Source organism: Xenopus tropicalis, chromosome 3, assembly GCF_000004195.4.
Source record: "Xenopus tropicalis strain Nigerian chromosome 3, UCB_Xtro_10.0, whole genome shotgun sequence".
In the NCBI taxonomy this organism is placed as follows: domain Eukaryota; kingdom Metazoa; phylum Chordata; class Amphibia; order Anura; family Pipidae; genus Xenopus; species Xenopus tropicalis.
Window position 1 is genome coordinate 58183402 of NC_030679.2, and position 16316 is coordinate 58199717.

At 39.1% G+C, this 16316-nt stretch overlaps 1 protein-coding gene across 9 annotated transcripts in view; it reads right to left on the reverse strand.

The window, feature by feature from the left end:
* grip1 (glutamate receptor interacting protein 1) overlaps positions 1–16316 on the reverse strand; it is a 285619-nt gene that overhangs the window by 99545 nt on the left and 169758 nt on the right. For all 9 annotated transcript variants that reach the window (XM_018092250.2, XM_012959909.3, XM_031898920.1 and 6 more), the window contains exon 2: positions 11129–11209. In XM_018092250.2, coding sequence (XP_017947739.1) covers positions 11129–11209 — 81 coding nt within the window. The remainder of the gene's footprint in view (positions 1–11128; positions 11210–16316) is intronic.

The following is a 16316-nucleotide window of genomic DNA, read 5'->3' on the forward strand; positions in this document are numbered from 1 at the left end:
CGGAGCTGCAGAAATTACATTTACACACTATTCATTATTTGGACTGCACAAGATTGAATCTTTCATCACATTTGAGCGCTGAGGACTTTTAGTATTGTATGTACCTTACCACAAACTGCTCCGTTGATCTTATACCCTTCCAACTGCCAATGTAAATATGAACCCATTGATTAAATAATAATTTACTACAATTGCAGATGTTAACTTTCCAATGAGACAGACATTCCAGTAACTATTTCAAAAGAAATACATTGTCTGACAAGATCATTAGCACTGAAATTGAAAGTTTTCTGCAAGCATTACATCCCTTTAACATTATGTAGCAAGTAACTATGTGCCTGTCTCCCCAAATCATCCAACAATGTTCTCTAAGGGGACATCTGCCATTTAAAACAAACATTCTTCTACTTGGGTGATTAAAGATGAAGAAGCAGATCATTATCAGCTGAAGAAATGGCTGCTGAGAGTAATATTTTTAATTAACTAAACAAAATAGTCAAACAGCACTAATTTAGCATCTTGTATTTGTAGAATTTATGCATGATATTAACAAAATTATTATTATTATTTCTGCCTTAAGAATCTCTAAACCATGTTACAATGTATGTATGTATGTATGTATATATGTATGTATATCTTATGTACGCAGCGCTGTACAGTAGAATACATTAATACAAATGGGATTATTAAGATAATAATAGATAAATACAAAGTACAACAATAAATACAGATAGATACAGTACAAGATAAATACAGTTGCAATAAGTTAAGAGTCAAAGACACAAGAGGATGGAGGTCCCTGCCCCGTAGAGCTTACAATCTATATGGGAGGGTAACTTACAGACACAAATAGGCAAATGCAGTATAAGTGCTGTAGGTCACAGTGGTTGATATTACAATTTAAGTGCTAGTTCCCAGATCAGGTGCTGGGCGAGTGCTCCAAAAGGTAGTCTTTAAGTTTAGTTTTAAAAAGACTGGGGGAGGATTCTCTTCGGAGGAAATCAGGTAGGGCATTCCAAATGTAGGGGCAGCAAGGCAGAAAGGTTAAGGTGGAAACAGCAGTAGTAGTGGGGGGCGCAGCCAAACGATTGCTCTGCGAGGAACAAAGGAGTCGGCCAGGAACATACGGAGACACAAGAGAAGAGATGTAGTGAGGAGCAGAAGAATGGAGGGCTTTGAAGGTTAAGAGAAGGAGTTTGTAAGATATTCTTTGTTTAATAGGAAGCCACGATAAGGACTTTAGCAGGGGAAGGGCCTGAACTCTCCTCGATGAGAGGAGGAGAATTCTGGCAGCAGTATTTAATATAGACTGTAGGGGGGAGAGATTGGAGTTAGGGAGGCCGGTTAGTAGCAGGTTACAGTAGTCAAGTCGGGATAGGATGAGAGCATGCATGAGCAGCCTAGCTGTTGCAGTAGAAAGAAAGGGACAGATTTTTGCACAAGAAAAAGTGACAGGTTTTGACAGTGGTGTTAATGTGGTCAGAGAAGGAGAGACTGGAGTCAAAGATCACCCCCAAACAACGCACCGAATCGACGGGGTTGATGAGGGTGCCATCAATAGAGATAGAAAAGGGGGGGGGGGGGTAGGACCAGGCTTAGGCAGAAAGATCATTAGTTCAGTTTTTGTTAGGTTCAATTTGAGGTGGCGTTGGTTCATCCAATTAGAGATAGCCAGGAGGCAGTTAGAGATTTGACTCTCAGTTTCAACTGTTAACGAAGGGGTCGACAAATACATTTGGATATCATCAGCATACAGATGGTATTTAAAGCTGAATGAACAGATAAGATCTCCCAAAGACAGCGTGTAGAGGGAGAACAACAACGGCCCAAGTACAGAGCCTTGGGGTACCCCCACATTAAGAGGAACTGGAGATGAGGTTTTGTTAGCATAGGAGACAGTGAATGAACGGTTAGAGAGGTAAGAAGAGATCCAGGATGCAGCCTGACTACAGAGACCAATCGAATGCAGAATTTGCATCAGGAGGGAGTGGTCAACTGTATCAAATGCAGCCGAAAGATCTAGGAGGATTAGTATAGAAAAGTGACCTTTGGCAACCTGAAGATCGTTTGTAACTTTGCACAACGCCATCTCAGTAGAGTGCGCAGGCCGAAAGCCAGTGGGTCTAAAAAATTATGGGCGTCAAGAAAGTTAGTAATACAGGAGAAGACAATACGCTCTATTTTAGAGGCAAGCGGTAGAAGCGAGATAGGACGGTAGTTAGAGAGACAGGACTGGTCTAGCAGGGCCTTTTTTAGGATAGGCTTGACACAGGCCTGTTTGAAGGAAGAGGGGAAACTTCCACAGGCCAGAGAAGAGTTGAAGATGTGAGTGAGAGCTGGAGTAAGTTCAGGAGCACAGTGTTTGAGCAGAGAAGAAGGCATAGGGTCAAGAGAGCAAGTGGTGAGCGGAGCCGACAAAAGAAGCCAGGAGACTTCGGAGACAGTTACGGGACCAAAAGAGTTAAGACATGCAGAAGAGGGCTGAGGAAGGAGGAGCTGGTTTGTATTAGTACAAAGGGGGGGAATCTGATTGCGGATGGACTCCACTTTGTTCATGAAGAAATCAGCAAAGTCCTGGGGAGAGTGTATAAAGTGAGGTAATGGAGTCTGTGAGGGACGCAGAAGGGTATTGAATATAGAAAACAGGCGTTTTGGGTTGGATTTATTGTTGTTTATAAGGGTGTTGTAGTATTCCTGTTTAGCCTTCGACAGGGCAGAATTGAGGCAGGCCAATAGGAATTTATAATGGATAAAGTCTGCTTGCGTATGGGATTTCCTATGGGATTTCCTAAACATACGTTACGCAGACCTCGCACAGGAGCGTAAGAATTTGGTTTGCACATTCAGCCAGGGGCGTGGGTTTTGCACCAGAGTACGCTTAGGCTGAAGGAGTGCAAATGAGTCAATGGTGGAAGCTAGTATACTGTTGTACTCGCTAACCAGGGTTTCAGGGTTAGACATCTCGTTAAAGGAGGAGAGACTGGACCTGAAAGAGCGAGCTAAGGCCGGGAGATCTATGTCACGTGTATTTCTAATTAATACAGCGGAGGAAGGAGCAGGTTGGGAAGGAGAGTGAGAGACAGAAAATATAACCAGGTTATGGTCAGAGAAGGGGAAAGGGACACTGTTAAAATCAGAAAGGGACAGATTTTTTAGTAAAGACTAAATCCAGAAAGTGCCCATCCTTATGAGTCAGAGCATTTGTCCACTGCTGGAGTTCAAAGGAGGAGGTTAGGCGGAGAAAATGTGAGGGCCAGGGTTGCGAGGGATCATCAATGTGGGAGTTGAAATCCCCAAGGATGATTGCAGGGCCGTCAGTACAGAGGAAAAAAGAGAGCCAGGTTTCAAAATCAGAGAGGAAGGTAGCAGGGGAGGAGGCTGACGGGGGCCTGTAAACTACAGCCACCCGTACAGAGAGAGGATGGAAGATTTGATGGGCAATGACAATGACTCTACAAAACGCAAGTGACCAAAAACCTCTGTTAGAAACAATAGCATTACCTTTTATCTGTTACTGGGAATGATATCCTACAGTAAGTGTTATTTAGTCTTTCTTTGTGTACGGCCTTGAATATATTCTGCTTGAATGTATGATGTATGCAGTTGGCAACAAAAAATGCTGCACTGCTTCTGCTCTGCACCAAACAGCAAATGCAGCCTTAGACAAATCATCTGACACCCCGGAACATTCTGTTATTGCACATAGGTCACTAGCATAGTTGTTTTACACAGTAGACCTGGCTCCTGACTAGATATAAGACTACAATCACAGCTTCATACCAACTGGTATGAAAATTGCAATATCAATATTGGTGAGGGTGATGCAGAATGGTGGTAAGTGACAGAGGCAATTGTATTTTGCATAGTCATTTTAAAGGAGAATGCAAGTCAAAATGTAAAAAGCATACTGCCCAATAGTCCTCCTATTGTTTAGTAAAAACACCACACTTTTGGCTCACCTAATCAAATATTTACTCAGTCACACTTACTTCACATTTTCTAGAACAGGCAGCCATCTCTAAAAAGGTATTCTCCCTTCCTTTCCCTCCTTGCTTCATACTGCACATGTGTTTCGTTCCCTCCCCCCCCCCTCTGCCAGATCCGCTTCTGATTGGCTGGTGGGCATGTGTAGCTCAGAACAGCAGACAGGATCAAGTAACACACATGCTCAGAGAATAGGAAGGCTGCCGCCTACAGGAAGGACAGAGAGATTTCAGTGATGTCACTGTAGTCTTCACACTGCTGTAGGCTGCCAGCACCATATCTCAGAGAAGCAAGCAGGGATCTGGGAATTTAGATATGCAGTAAGTACTTAAAAAGAATGCCTTTAGACGTACTTTTAATTTATATTAACCTTTCATTGTCCTTTAAGCACTTGCACTGAATGGAATTTGCCAGGCAAACAAGATTTTCCCAGTTTACATAGCTTATGTAATATATGTCCCTATTTTGGCAAGAGTGTCCAAATTTAGGGACTCAGAAGGCCCTTTTTAATGCCAATAGTGCAGCCACGAGTAAAAACTTGAGTAGAAACAGCCACTTTTACACCCATGGTTTTCTGTAACAGCGGCCCAATTGCTTTCAGCGGACTTTGGCCAGTTCAGAGTGGGCTCAAGCTCAAAAAGAAAAGTTGTTTATGCGCACTTTTATAAATTGGCATGATGAAGCTTAAACATACAGAATTCTCAAAATTAATTTGCATGCAGTATAGAAACTGCAGCTTTAGAAATACACAATCAACTTTTGTGCTGAATTTTTGTTCATAAATAGGTCCATTAAGTACAAGATTACCTAATAGAATACACACAATATAAATTTCCTTGACATTTACATTTTCATTTGATATTATTGTGATAAAAGCTGTTTTAAGCAAAATGCCCAAACGAAAAATGATTGCTTTGAACCAGCCAAGTTTGTACAGGACACAATCTTGCGTGTAGCATTTATTCCCTTTCAGAATCTTAATGAGAGAATAAAACTAATGGGTATGAATTGCAGAACCCATTATGTTTGGTGAGGAAACCCTATACAGTTTGCTGACAGTTTACTGCTTGTACAGCATAAACTGTAAATAAATAAACAAATAAATACTAACACTGTTTTGTGGAATTTACATGAAAAACAAAGAAAATACTACAAGCAATGCTTGTTTTGATTTTGCTTACTTTAATGTAATTTGGCTTTCCATTTCAATTGTAATCTAATTATCTATGTTATTATGTCTTTGAATTCTATATTTCACATTCCCTTTATTAAAGGGTCAATGTACACCTATAACTGCACTGTTTTCACTGACCTGTTCTTTGCTGTTCCTTTTTACTGAATAAAATTAGGAAATTAAATTAAATTAATTAAATCTTAATTTAGAATTATTATCTTATGGATTTACCTATGAATTATTTTCCCATGGATATACCTTATGAAAATATTGAAAGCTAAATGTATATTTATTCTTTTTTCATCCCAAGCTATTAAGGTGTTGCTGACTTAGCTAGCAGTTTCAGGCTTGTTTATACAGCCATTTTCTTAATAGCAGGCTGACCACAAGCTCCTGTCCTGACACATTACATCCTACTGGGTTCATATTCTATTTATTGCACCATCACACACTTAGCTTTAACCTGCTATCTATATACCCCATCACAGCCAGTCTATCCATCTGACCAATGACATTGTGTCGTTCCATAATATCACTGAACTACTCAGCAGCTTATTGTAGCAAAGGAGAAACCATATATCTAGGGGTTTAAAGGAAGCAGTCAGGGCCGCCGCTCCCTATAAGCAGAGTACTCAGTCTGCATAGGGCACCAACTCCCAGGGGGACACCATCCCAGCTGCTCCAAAAAAAAAAACATTTTTATATATTATAACATACCCCCCAACACTGTCCTGCCGGTTTTTATAGCGCATCCCACTGTCCCGGATAGTTTAATCAATCTATGGGGGCACTTACTATTGGGGCATTGTCTATGGGGGCAATTGGGGACACTGTGTGTGGGGCCCCTATAGTAGGTGTTTTTTTTTATTATTTTATTTTTACTTCTGTAATATTTGGGGGAGGGGGCACAAAAGTAAATTTCTGCTTAGGGCACCCATTTGGCCAGCAGCGGCCCTGGAAGCAGTACTTGGGTGTGTGGTCCATTTTCCTGGCAATGCTGGGTACAGACCTGCCTACCTATTTGAGATTGTGACACTCTAGATAGAACACTGGAGAACAGCAAAGGTTAGACAAACACAAAACATGTACCACAGCTTTACTGTGTATAGAATAACAGAGCATTCAATATATATAGAATTATAGAGAGTTTAAAAGTACATCCTTGCCTCCTTATGGTCATTAATGCAAAATGAGACACACACGGGTAAAAATGACACCTAGAAATATGCCTTATACTGCCCCAAAAAGAAAAATAGATCTTTCTCAAACAGATATGATTGCTTGTGTTTGCTCAATACACTCAACTATTGTACTGAAGGGAGATTTGCAAATCTGGTGTTTCTTCCATACCAACCCACAGACTATTTCACTAATCAATCTCCTTTCTTACTCCCTAGAGGAGAATGCATGCATAATGAACTAAAAGCAAAGCAAAGAGAAGATGGATGCATTCATTTGCATGAGCTAACTTATTATTTAACCTAGCCAACTGTATTACGTACACAATAAAAACATTGTGTGTGTGTACAGTATGTTTGCATACTGTGTGTCATACATATACAAACAGAGGTATGGAATTCTTAATACAGAACTGTTTTTTTCAAAAAAGTGGTCACTAATTCGGATCATAACACAAAATTACTAAAAAACATATAAACAACAAAAAATCACAGTAGGATTGATGCTTTATTTTGTTACCATCTGTGTTAAAGAAAAAGCAACATAATAAAATATAAAGAATTAAATCATAGATAGGAGACTAGGGGGGTCATTTACCAAAGGAGGGAAGAAATTCAAGTACAAGTGGATACAAGATTGCATTTCTTGGTGCTCATTCAGGATGCACTTCCTCTGATATCGCTGCAGTCTGCACCTCACACCAGATAAAAAAATTAGTGTCAAGTGCAGACCACAGTGTCAGGTGTCATACAGGTGGTAAGGACAGAGCCCTCTTGCGGCCCGAGGCCTATTCCATCTTAATAATGATCAAGTTAGGATGCCTACGTGCCATCCCCTGCCCAACCTTCATGAATACAATATAATATATATATATATAATGTATACTGTAGCATCAAGCACTAGAGAGAGAGAGATATGAATGCAGGATAATTAGCTCTGGAGACCAGAGTTGTGATCCTAAATATATACATTGTTGGCAAAAAGCAAAACAGGATACTGCATTTTTCCAGAAAGAACACAGAGACAGACCAATGTCCATATACAAGACGTGAAATAAATCATTCACCTTAGAAGAGGTGCTCGTTTTTTCATAATAGAAAGCTGCCAAAAAGAGCTTTAAATCGATTTGTACTATGGCGAGCTAACAAATTTCACCTGTTTTCTTTAGGCTTTTGTTACATATGACACATTCTTACCATGCTATTGCTCACATTTCATGCTTTCTGTTCTGCTTCCTGTGATCATTATAAACCATGAAGTAGCAATTTATGACTCACTTTCTTGTGATGAGCTAACTATTGGCTAAGTGTTAAGAAATGGATAACACTATGTAAGAAATCTGTGCCTCATGCAGCTATGTGGTTAAATGTAATTGTAAGTATTCTGCCTAAATATGGCAGACAGTAATAATCACTTAAATGCTAGGTACAGTAATATTCCTTGCATCTACAGTATCTTTTCTGGAAAACTGTGGTTGGAACATTGCTTCTATTAACAATAATAAAAAAAATTGTGTTCTGCTCCTTTTAATAAAAAAATCAAAACATTCTGTAGGCATGCCATAAGGGAACATGATATGTTACAATCTTATATTGTTCACCGTGTAAAATTAAATGATACTGAAATAGGTCAGACTTCACAGATGCCCTACATGTGCATGTGCAAAACATAGTTCCTCAAAGCAACTGGCTGCAAACACACAGAACTCGATCTGTCACTCTATATATTGTCTTACAACATTGATGGGAGGTTGCCACATCTGCTTGCTGGCAGCCATCCACAGCTTCATGCAGTGCTATGTGCCACAGTGAGCCCCCACTACCCTGACATATGCAACAAACCCTGAGGGATTCCCAGAGTTCCACTTACTCTACTGTTGTTTTCATCACAAGCCAACTGAATATTATCATCAGCCAGATTCACCAGAGGGTTTAAAGCAACGACAAGTAACAAATTCTTATCCTTTTCTTGAATGTTTACATTTTTCTCTATGGTTTCTGTTGATCGGGATCCTAAAATTATAAATACATATGTTGCTCATTTTAGTACGGTTCCCTGTTTCTTTTTGTTGTGTATGATGTAGTGTATATCATAGTAGGAGGCGACTGTTACAATGTATAAACACCTGTGTAGGACATCAACCATGTAGCTGCAGTGAGAATTGCAAGGGACTACTGTGTAATATAGCAAGTTGTGACATTTTGGGAGTTTCCCAACCCAAACCCATCTTTTCCCAGCACACATTAAACCTGGCCTGACCATTCTTTGGGTTTTTATATCCCACCCCTTCAAATTCAGTCTAACGGTTACATGGGCCCAATGTTTCCTCTAATTTTGGCATTCTTTCTGGCACAAAAATGTATTTAAAGTGCATTTTTTAAAATCATGTGCACACAAGAAGTGGGTGGGTCAGAATAGGAGCCCAGCTGACTGATAAGTTTCATTGATCACCACTACGCTCAAAGCTTATATGAACAAGCTAGTCATAGGATTTCCAATAAGGCTAGCGGAGGCTAAGCTTGCAGCTAAGAGTGCAGCTTTCTTGACAGACAGTGAAACTGACCAATCAAACCACAGATGTAGGCAGGACTGGAGAGAGGAAGACACTGCAGAATGGAAGATTGATATGAAGGTTCTATAGGCTGTAGACTTTACCTAAGAACCTCACTAGCTCTGTACATTTGCTGCAGATTTCATCCCACTCCCACAGGTACTATACTGATCACTAGCTGAAATGAAATTATTTTTTGTAACCTGGCTTTTGTAATATTCCCTTTCTCTAGTCCTAAATTAACTCTTCTCCCCTCAAACAGCTAATTGTTCATTTATATTTCATTTTTTTTTTGTTTATGCACTTTTTTTTTGTCACTGTTTTGTTCAGTTCATTTTTATTTAGTTATAGTGGCAACCTTATGAGTGCATGGCTAGGAAACAAACCAATGTTGTGTTTCAGTGCCATTGTTATAGCGTGAGGACATGCCTGAATATCTGGTATATGTATATAATGTGCTGGTTTTGTAAATAAAGACTGCATCTCACTGTATATAATGTGCCTGGGATGTCAGTACCCACCGCCTCTCTCTCTATAAAACTAACAAACACATTTAAGCTAACTGATCACAAACACTAATGGTTGGAGAACACCTCAGAGAAGTGTGTGTATAAATTCTTTTACATCTTAAGGGTGAAGAAAGCACTCCCGCTTTTTCACAGTTTCCCTGGACGTCAGTGGGAATGACAAGAGGTAGTTGAGGGGTTAATTTTTTTACACCAGCAGTGAATCCACTAAGTTTTACATTAGCTTTAGGTCAGTCTATGTATGGCCCATCTTTAGCCTCCCGAAACAAAAATTTACCCTCCGCCTTTGAAGCAAGTGATGATATACTGTGCACTGAGAAATAAAAATCTGCCTACATAATAGAGATGCAGCCGAAAAGGTCAGTATTAGCACAACAGTTGCAGTCACCAAACTACTTAAAATGAAAAACAAACAGCAGGATTCAATTGAAACACATATACTACAAAAATATGAACAAACCAAAAACACATCTGTCACATTCTCTAAAATTATAGAAATGTTAGCATTATCTGGCAGGCCACTGTTCTGCCGTTCTGGGAAACAGACTTGTGTTTGCTGCTCTACAGTATGAATTAATTGTTGTCTTGTTTGCTCACAAAACTGAAAGGCCTAAGAAACCTTTCCCATGGGCACATAGACCAGACTGCCAGCTTTCTCTGCCTGTGTTTGCATCCTGTTTTCTCTTTGCAGGATCCACTTTCATGCTAGCTCTATTGACAGGAATGGCATTGGCCTGTGTGGAATGGCATGAAAATGCATAGTTTCTCTTTTCCACTCGGATATCTGCTCCATGTAACCGCACACAGGCCAATGCTGTGCCTGTCAATAGAGCTACTGGAGGGGGCGCCTGACAGCGGATCCACTTTCCTTTGCCTGGGTAAAAAACACACAGGTGGAGGAGAGCATATGATCTGCTCCATGTGCCCCTGGCCTTAGCTATAGGTAGCAGGGGTCAAACTGTGAACAGTGGCAACAAGTCCCATCTTTGTTTGATTTGAACATCAAATACCATTCATTAAATACAGGGCTACTGCAGAACAATATAGTACATACAGAATACTTTTCAAACGAGTATTTACAATTTTACAAAGAACAGAAGTAAAAAGGATTTCACATACCACATTCTCTTAATACTAATAAGATGTTCTCACCACAGGTAAAAAGTCTCAATGACAATCCAAGGCAAGTTCAGCTAACAAAAAGTTGACATGCTTGTGTATCCCTCCATAACACCTATGGCACGTAATAAATGGCAATGTTTAATTTTTCAACATACCCACCCAGGAGCCTTACTCTGGGAATACAGGGGAGGTCAGACTGCATGCTTTGTCCAGAACAAAGCATCACATCCTGCACCATATGGTAGAAATGTTCCGTTTCTGCTATAAGATTTTGCAGAGTGCCTTTAGAGGCCAGCTCACAGCAGCAGTAAACTCAATTAAATGTTGAGACTATCACAAATTGCTGCTTTAATCTTCATCCACTTTTTCACACTCATTAGAGCAGACAGATTTAAACCCAGAACAGTTATTTCTTTAAACATGTCTGGCAGATGATCAAAATTAAGCTGTTAGGAGGGAGAGAGAGAGAGTGTCGCTGTCGCTTACCACACTTGTTTGTTATGACATGCAAGTGCACATCTGATACAAAATCCTACATGGCAAAGCATTGGCATGTTTCAGAACAAGAGTGTAATTTTGCCAAGTCCTCACCTGTGATGCTCTGCCTCCTGACTGCCAGTGCGCCATCTGGGGCTTTGCTTGGGGTTGCAGACTTTGTGTAGGGACCCTCATCTGGAAAAGAAAATCAAAGCATGTAAAAAATGCAATTTTAGCGTACTAAGCTCTGTTGCATTTAAAAACAAGTATCATTTATATTCTACTTTCTATTTTACATGGGTGTTGCCAGTGCTGGGCTTTGGGATCATTTCACCAAAGGCTGGACCCACTGGTCACACCCCCACAAATACACTAGTAGTTGCAGTGACAAGTGGGCCAGGGGCAGAGCAAGATGGAGCGGTTATGATCCAAACTAGCTGGTAAGGATCTGCAGAAGGGCCAGAACTCAGGGTAGGCAGGCAGAAGAGGTATGCACAGCATGCCCTCCCACTGTAGTGCCTAGGTATGTGCCTCTTCTGCCTACTGAAAAACAGCACACAACTTCAACAAAATATTCTTTTAACTTGTGCAAGTTAGTGATCATCTGTCACAGCATTCACCAAACCTGTAATGAACAGGACCAAAAATAATGTTTCATTATTTGAATGACAAAAAGCCTTTATTTCATCATGGCCAAATTCTGGATTGTACAAGCAACATTTCAGGCCCAACCGCCCTTTTTTCAAGCTCTTAAAAAAAGGCTGGTTGGGGCCTAAAATGCTTCTCTTCTGCCTACCCCTGGTTCTTGCCCTGGGTATTGGAACCCTTATGCTATTACTTTCTTGTGTCACAACCAGCTGCAAAGATCATTATATGCATTACATTAAAATCTCAATTTAAAAAACAAAAATAGCTTCTAGAATAGGAAAGAAGAGTATCATATGTTTAATCCAATATGAATAGCAAACACAATATTCCCTAAAGGGACCTAGTGTCAAGAACAAGTATTTCCCATTGCATTAAAGACCTCTAAAAAAAGAATGTGTCTTTCAAAGTTGCCTTTACTTTTGTTTTAATAGAAATCCCAAAAACCTTTCTAGCAGGCTGTGTAGTGGAGCCAACAGCATTCAGCACATTCCACAGGAAAATCTCCATATAGTGTGTGGGCAGCCATGTACTAGGTGGACCTAACAAGGACTGGTTTACCTTCCACTGAGTGAGGGCAGAGCTGTTATTGGCTACTAACAGGTTACTGTTCTGTTAATAAAAGACCATTAGGCCATGCCACCACTTGTTTTTTTTATAACCACTTAAAGGAACAGTAACACCAAAAAATGAAAGTGTATAAAAGTAACTAAAATATAATGTGCTGCTCCCCTGCACTGGTAAAAGTTGTGTGTTTACTTCAGAAAGTCTACTATAATTTATATAAATAAGCTGCTATGTAGCCATGGAGGCAGCCATTTAAAGGATAAAAGGCACAGGCACATAGCAGATAACAGATAAAACACTATTGTACTCTACAGAACTTATCTGTTATCTGCAATGTAACCTGTGCCTTTTCTCCTTTTTTCCAGCTTAAATGTCTGCCCCCGTGGCTACACAGCAGCTTATTATATAAATTATAGTAGTGTTACTGTAGCAAACACAACAGTTTTACCAGTGCAGGGCAACAGTGCATTATATTTTTATTACTTTAAAGCTCTTTCATTTTTTGGAGTTACTGTTCCTTTAAGATTACACAGAAACAGTTCAAACAAATAGTTTTGGGGGTTTTCTCAATCCACACGTCTGCTTTTTCTGTTTTATTACATTTTGTCCAACTGGTGGTATGTATATTATGCGTTGTAACTGTATTTACTGTTTTGTAAATATTTACCATTTAAAGAGCATTATATAAAACTTATCATTTGCTGGTTAATAGGTGTGCATTGAGTAATTGATTAATTTACACAGAAACAGGCCAGGAAAAATCTATGTGGAGCTCAAATAAATGTGTAAATATCAAGTAATGATTCTTTTTGGCCCAAATTGTTTAAAAGCATGTATAATCATAACATATTTTTAAATGCATACAGATCAGGTTATGTAGGTAACGTCTACTTTCTGTATAGGTTCCTTACTGTATGACCAGACTTTTTAACAAATAGGTGAGAGATGCCATATTCATTGGCAGAGGCAGGGTCAACAGAATAACTAATGCTATAAAATGATTGCATCTATTTTTGCTTTTGGAGGCCAGTGCCTCAGATGAAGCCAGCAATATGGTATGGGACATTCTACTCATAAAATAGAAATAACAAGTGTTCTGTACACAGAATAAGCTGTATTCTTGTGTATTATTCTGTTGCCAGTGATTATAACTTATAATAGTCATTCCCAGTTTGATATAGACTGTGGGAAATGCAACAGCTTTTTTATATTGGAGAAAGTAAACAGTTTTGATCAAATGATGTAGGGAGAATCAGAAGATACATTTCACTTCCTCACATAAGTGTATTTTGACTTTAGAGATTCCTTATAGAAGAGTATGATTACTTGTTTGGCAGATCTCTGCAAAGCAGTACAAAGCTAAATTACATATAATGGAGTACTCTATTGTCTTCAAAAATTCTTTGTGTAAAAGCAATGAGATTTATATTCAGAGAAGGCTGTGAAACCATTTTGTATAAATTCATGGGGGATGCTATGATAAGATCAAAGTATTTACATACTTCGCATTGCACTGTTTAATGAACATCATTTTATGTGTATTATCTATACTGGGTTATCAGACAATCCAATCTGTTTAATGTACAACTTTCTCCAGTTATTTTGCATTACGGCATATGTTGCCACTACTTGTAATTATAATGTATTATGTCCTTGTAATTATAAAACGGAGATGCTACTGTAGGTCCAACTTAACACTTTTAAATCCTGAGTGGAAAATCAGGGTTTAGAATTACTTTAGAGATAAATGAATAACTGTATTAGTCTTAGAATTCTGCCTTCGTACCAGTAATATCAATTATTGCTAGTAAGTTATAAGCCATCATTTTTAAACTGCTACAGGGGTTAAAGCGAACCTACAAAGGGTGTCACCCTTTCTACCCTATCATTCTAATCCCCCATATTGTTTAGGAGTAGTGGCTTCCTTCCTTCCTCGTGGATCAGTGACCCTGCCTCTGTTCTCTGCAACATTTGAGGCTCCAGATACAGATTAAAGAACTGTTATATTACAAAGGAAAGGATACAAATCCATTCAGTTTGTTCCATAGGTTCCAATAAATCTAAGAACCTCTTTTCTGTAGAGATCTCTATGAGAGAACATGGGAGAGGGGAAGGGGATGGGAGGGGCAGGATAGTTGAACATCGGGCCTTGCACAACAACAAAACTTGGCCTGTCAGAAATATATACTCAAGTACCACTTATATGAAACAGTAATGCAATATCATGCTAAAGTAACTCTTGCCTTACACTGTAATACAAATTTCTATAACCTGCTCTAACAGCAGTCAAGCATACAATCCTTGCTCATTGTGGAGGGGGCTGCATGTTTCTGGCTAATGGAGAAAGCTAGATGGAGAATGTTGGTAGGAAGTTACACCTAATGCTTTCTCAAGTGGCTCTCTCAGCCTTGAGACAATTTGGGGCTATTTGTCATAAAGCAAGCTTTCTCAGTGATTAATCTCTATGGCATATGATAGGATCCTTTCAAATATCCCATAAAATTAATTAATTGCCTAATTAGCGTACAGTTCTTGTACTGAGAATCTGTGCTAGCTGCGCTGTTACTAGATGCTCAAGGTGAATTACTGGAAGTCAGTGGTTTATGATGGCTCATGTATAACTTTGATGAAAGTATGGTGGTGCCATACTTTGATTCTACAATGATTGGACTCCTTTTGTCACTTTCCCTTGCATATGTTTGGGTAGTGCACCCTGGGAAGTCTCAGGATTGCCTACTGTTTCATTTATTCCTGTTCTATCCAAGTTTGGAGTAGGTGAAAAGGGGTTTAAAACCATGACCTTCCCAGTTTCACTGAAAGCAACCAAGACCAAAAGCAACTAAGCAACCAAGAGTTTTGCATTACACTAAAAAAAAAAGAAAAACAGGACACTGTAGTTCTGATATTCAATGTGTATTCTATGTATAAGAATTGGGAGATTTTTGCAAATGAACTTCAGTCCAACCAGGCCATGTTTAATCCACCCATCCACATCCCAGATCCAACAGAAACTTGGATTTCGTATTATGTCAACCATTTTGCAAACGTAAGACTTTAAACTGGTTTCGGGGTTAATGACAAAAAACATAAGTCAACAGAGTAATGTAAAGGACATGTGACAAAATCAGGCAACTGGTGTCCCATTAATCAGGCCTACTTTTCAATACTATTAAACTCTTTAAATTGTTTAAGCCCAAGAATTTCTATCTGCAACTAACTAGATAATTAAATATGACATTTCTCTATTTATACTTCTTATGTTTACATTAAGCCTATGCTAACAAGAGACCACACACAACATGTGATTCTCTGTTTATAGTATCATATTCTTGTCACCTGTTTTGTACATATTTCTATACACGGCTCCTTTTATGTAGGCTCAGTGACACTTTTCTTTGCAAAGAATAACACATAAATACATTCCTTTATAGGAAATTACATAGACCTACAGAAATACAGACTACCCAATATTGATACAATGCTACTTGTACAAAGGAACCTTACAGCAATTTTTTTTAAGAATAAATAAGTGTGACCAGGCAAAATAAGGTTTCTGAATTTTAATTAAGCATATTTCACTTTGTCTTGGACAGCCTAAATTTAAAGTGCAACATGAATCTGCTAGTTAAGGAAAACACAATCTGAGGAAATCAATTGAATCAGTGGTTTAACATGACATATCTCTCTAGGATTAACACTATCGGAGTATCAGAGGGTTAGGAGACTAGAAATCAGTTACACATGGGCTGTATAAAGTGACATAATGGACTTACCAATCCCCTTCTGAAAATTGTGGTTAAGGCCGCAGAGCAAGGCCATCACTGCGCCAAGTGCAAAATAGATCTGCAGACCCGGTAATACAAAGTTCCAAAGTCTCTACAACAGCACCTGACTTGTTCAATAAAAATAAGATCTAAAAGTCTGTTTGTGCCTCTTCTCCATTCCTCATCGGCAAGTGCACAGCTTAGGAAAGTCCATAATGACTTCTTGAATGAAGATGTGTCAAGTTAAATTATAGTGGCATGCTGACTGTCCCTTTAGAAATCAGTAAAGCGCCAGTATGCTTTATGTCTTGCTGTAACCCTGTTCA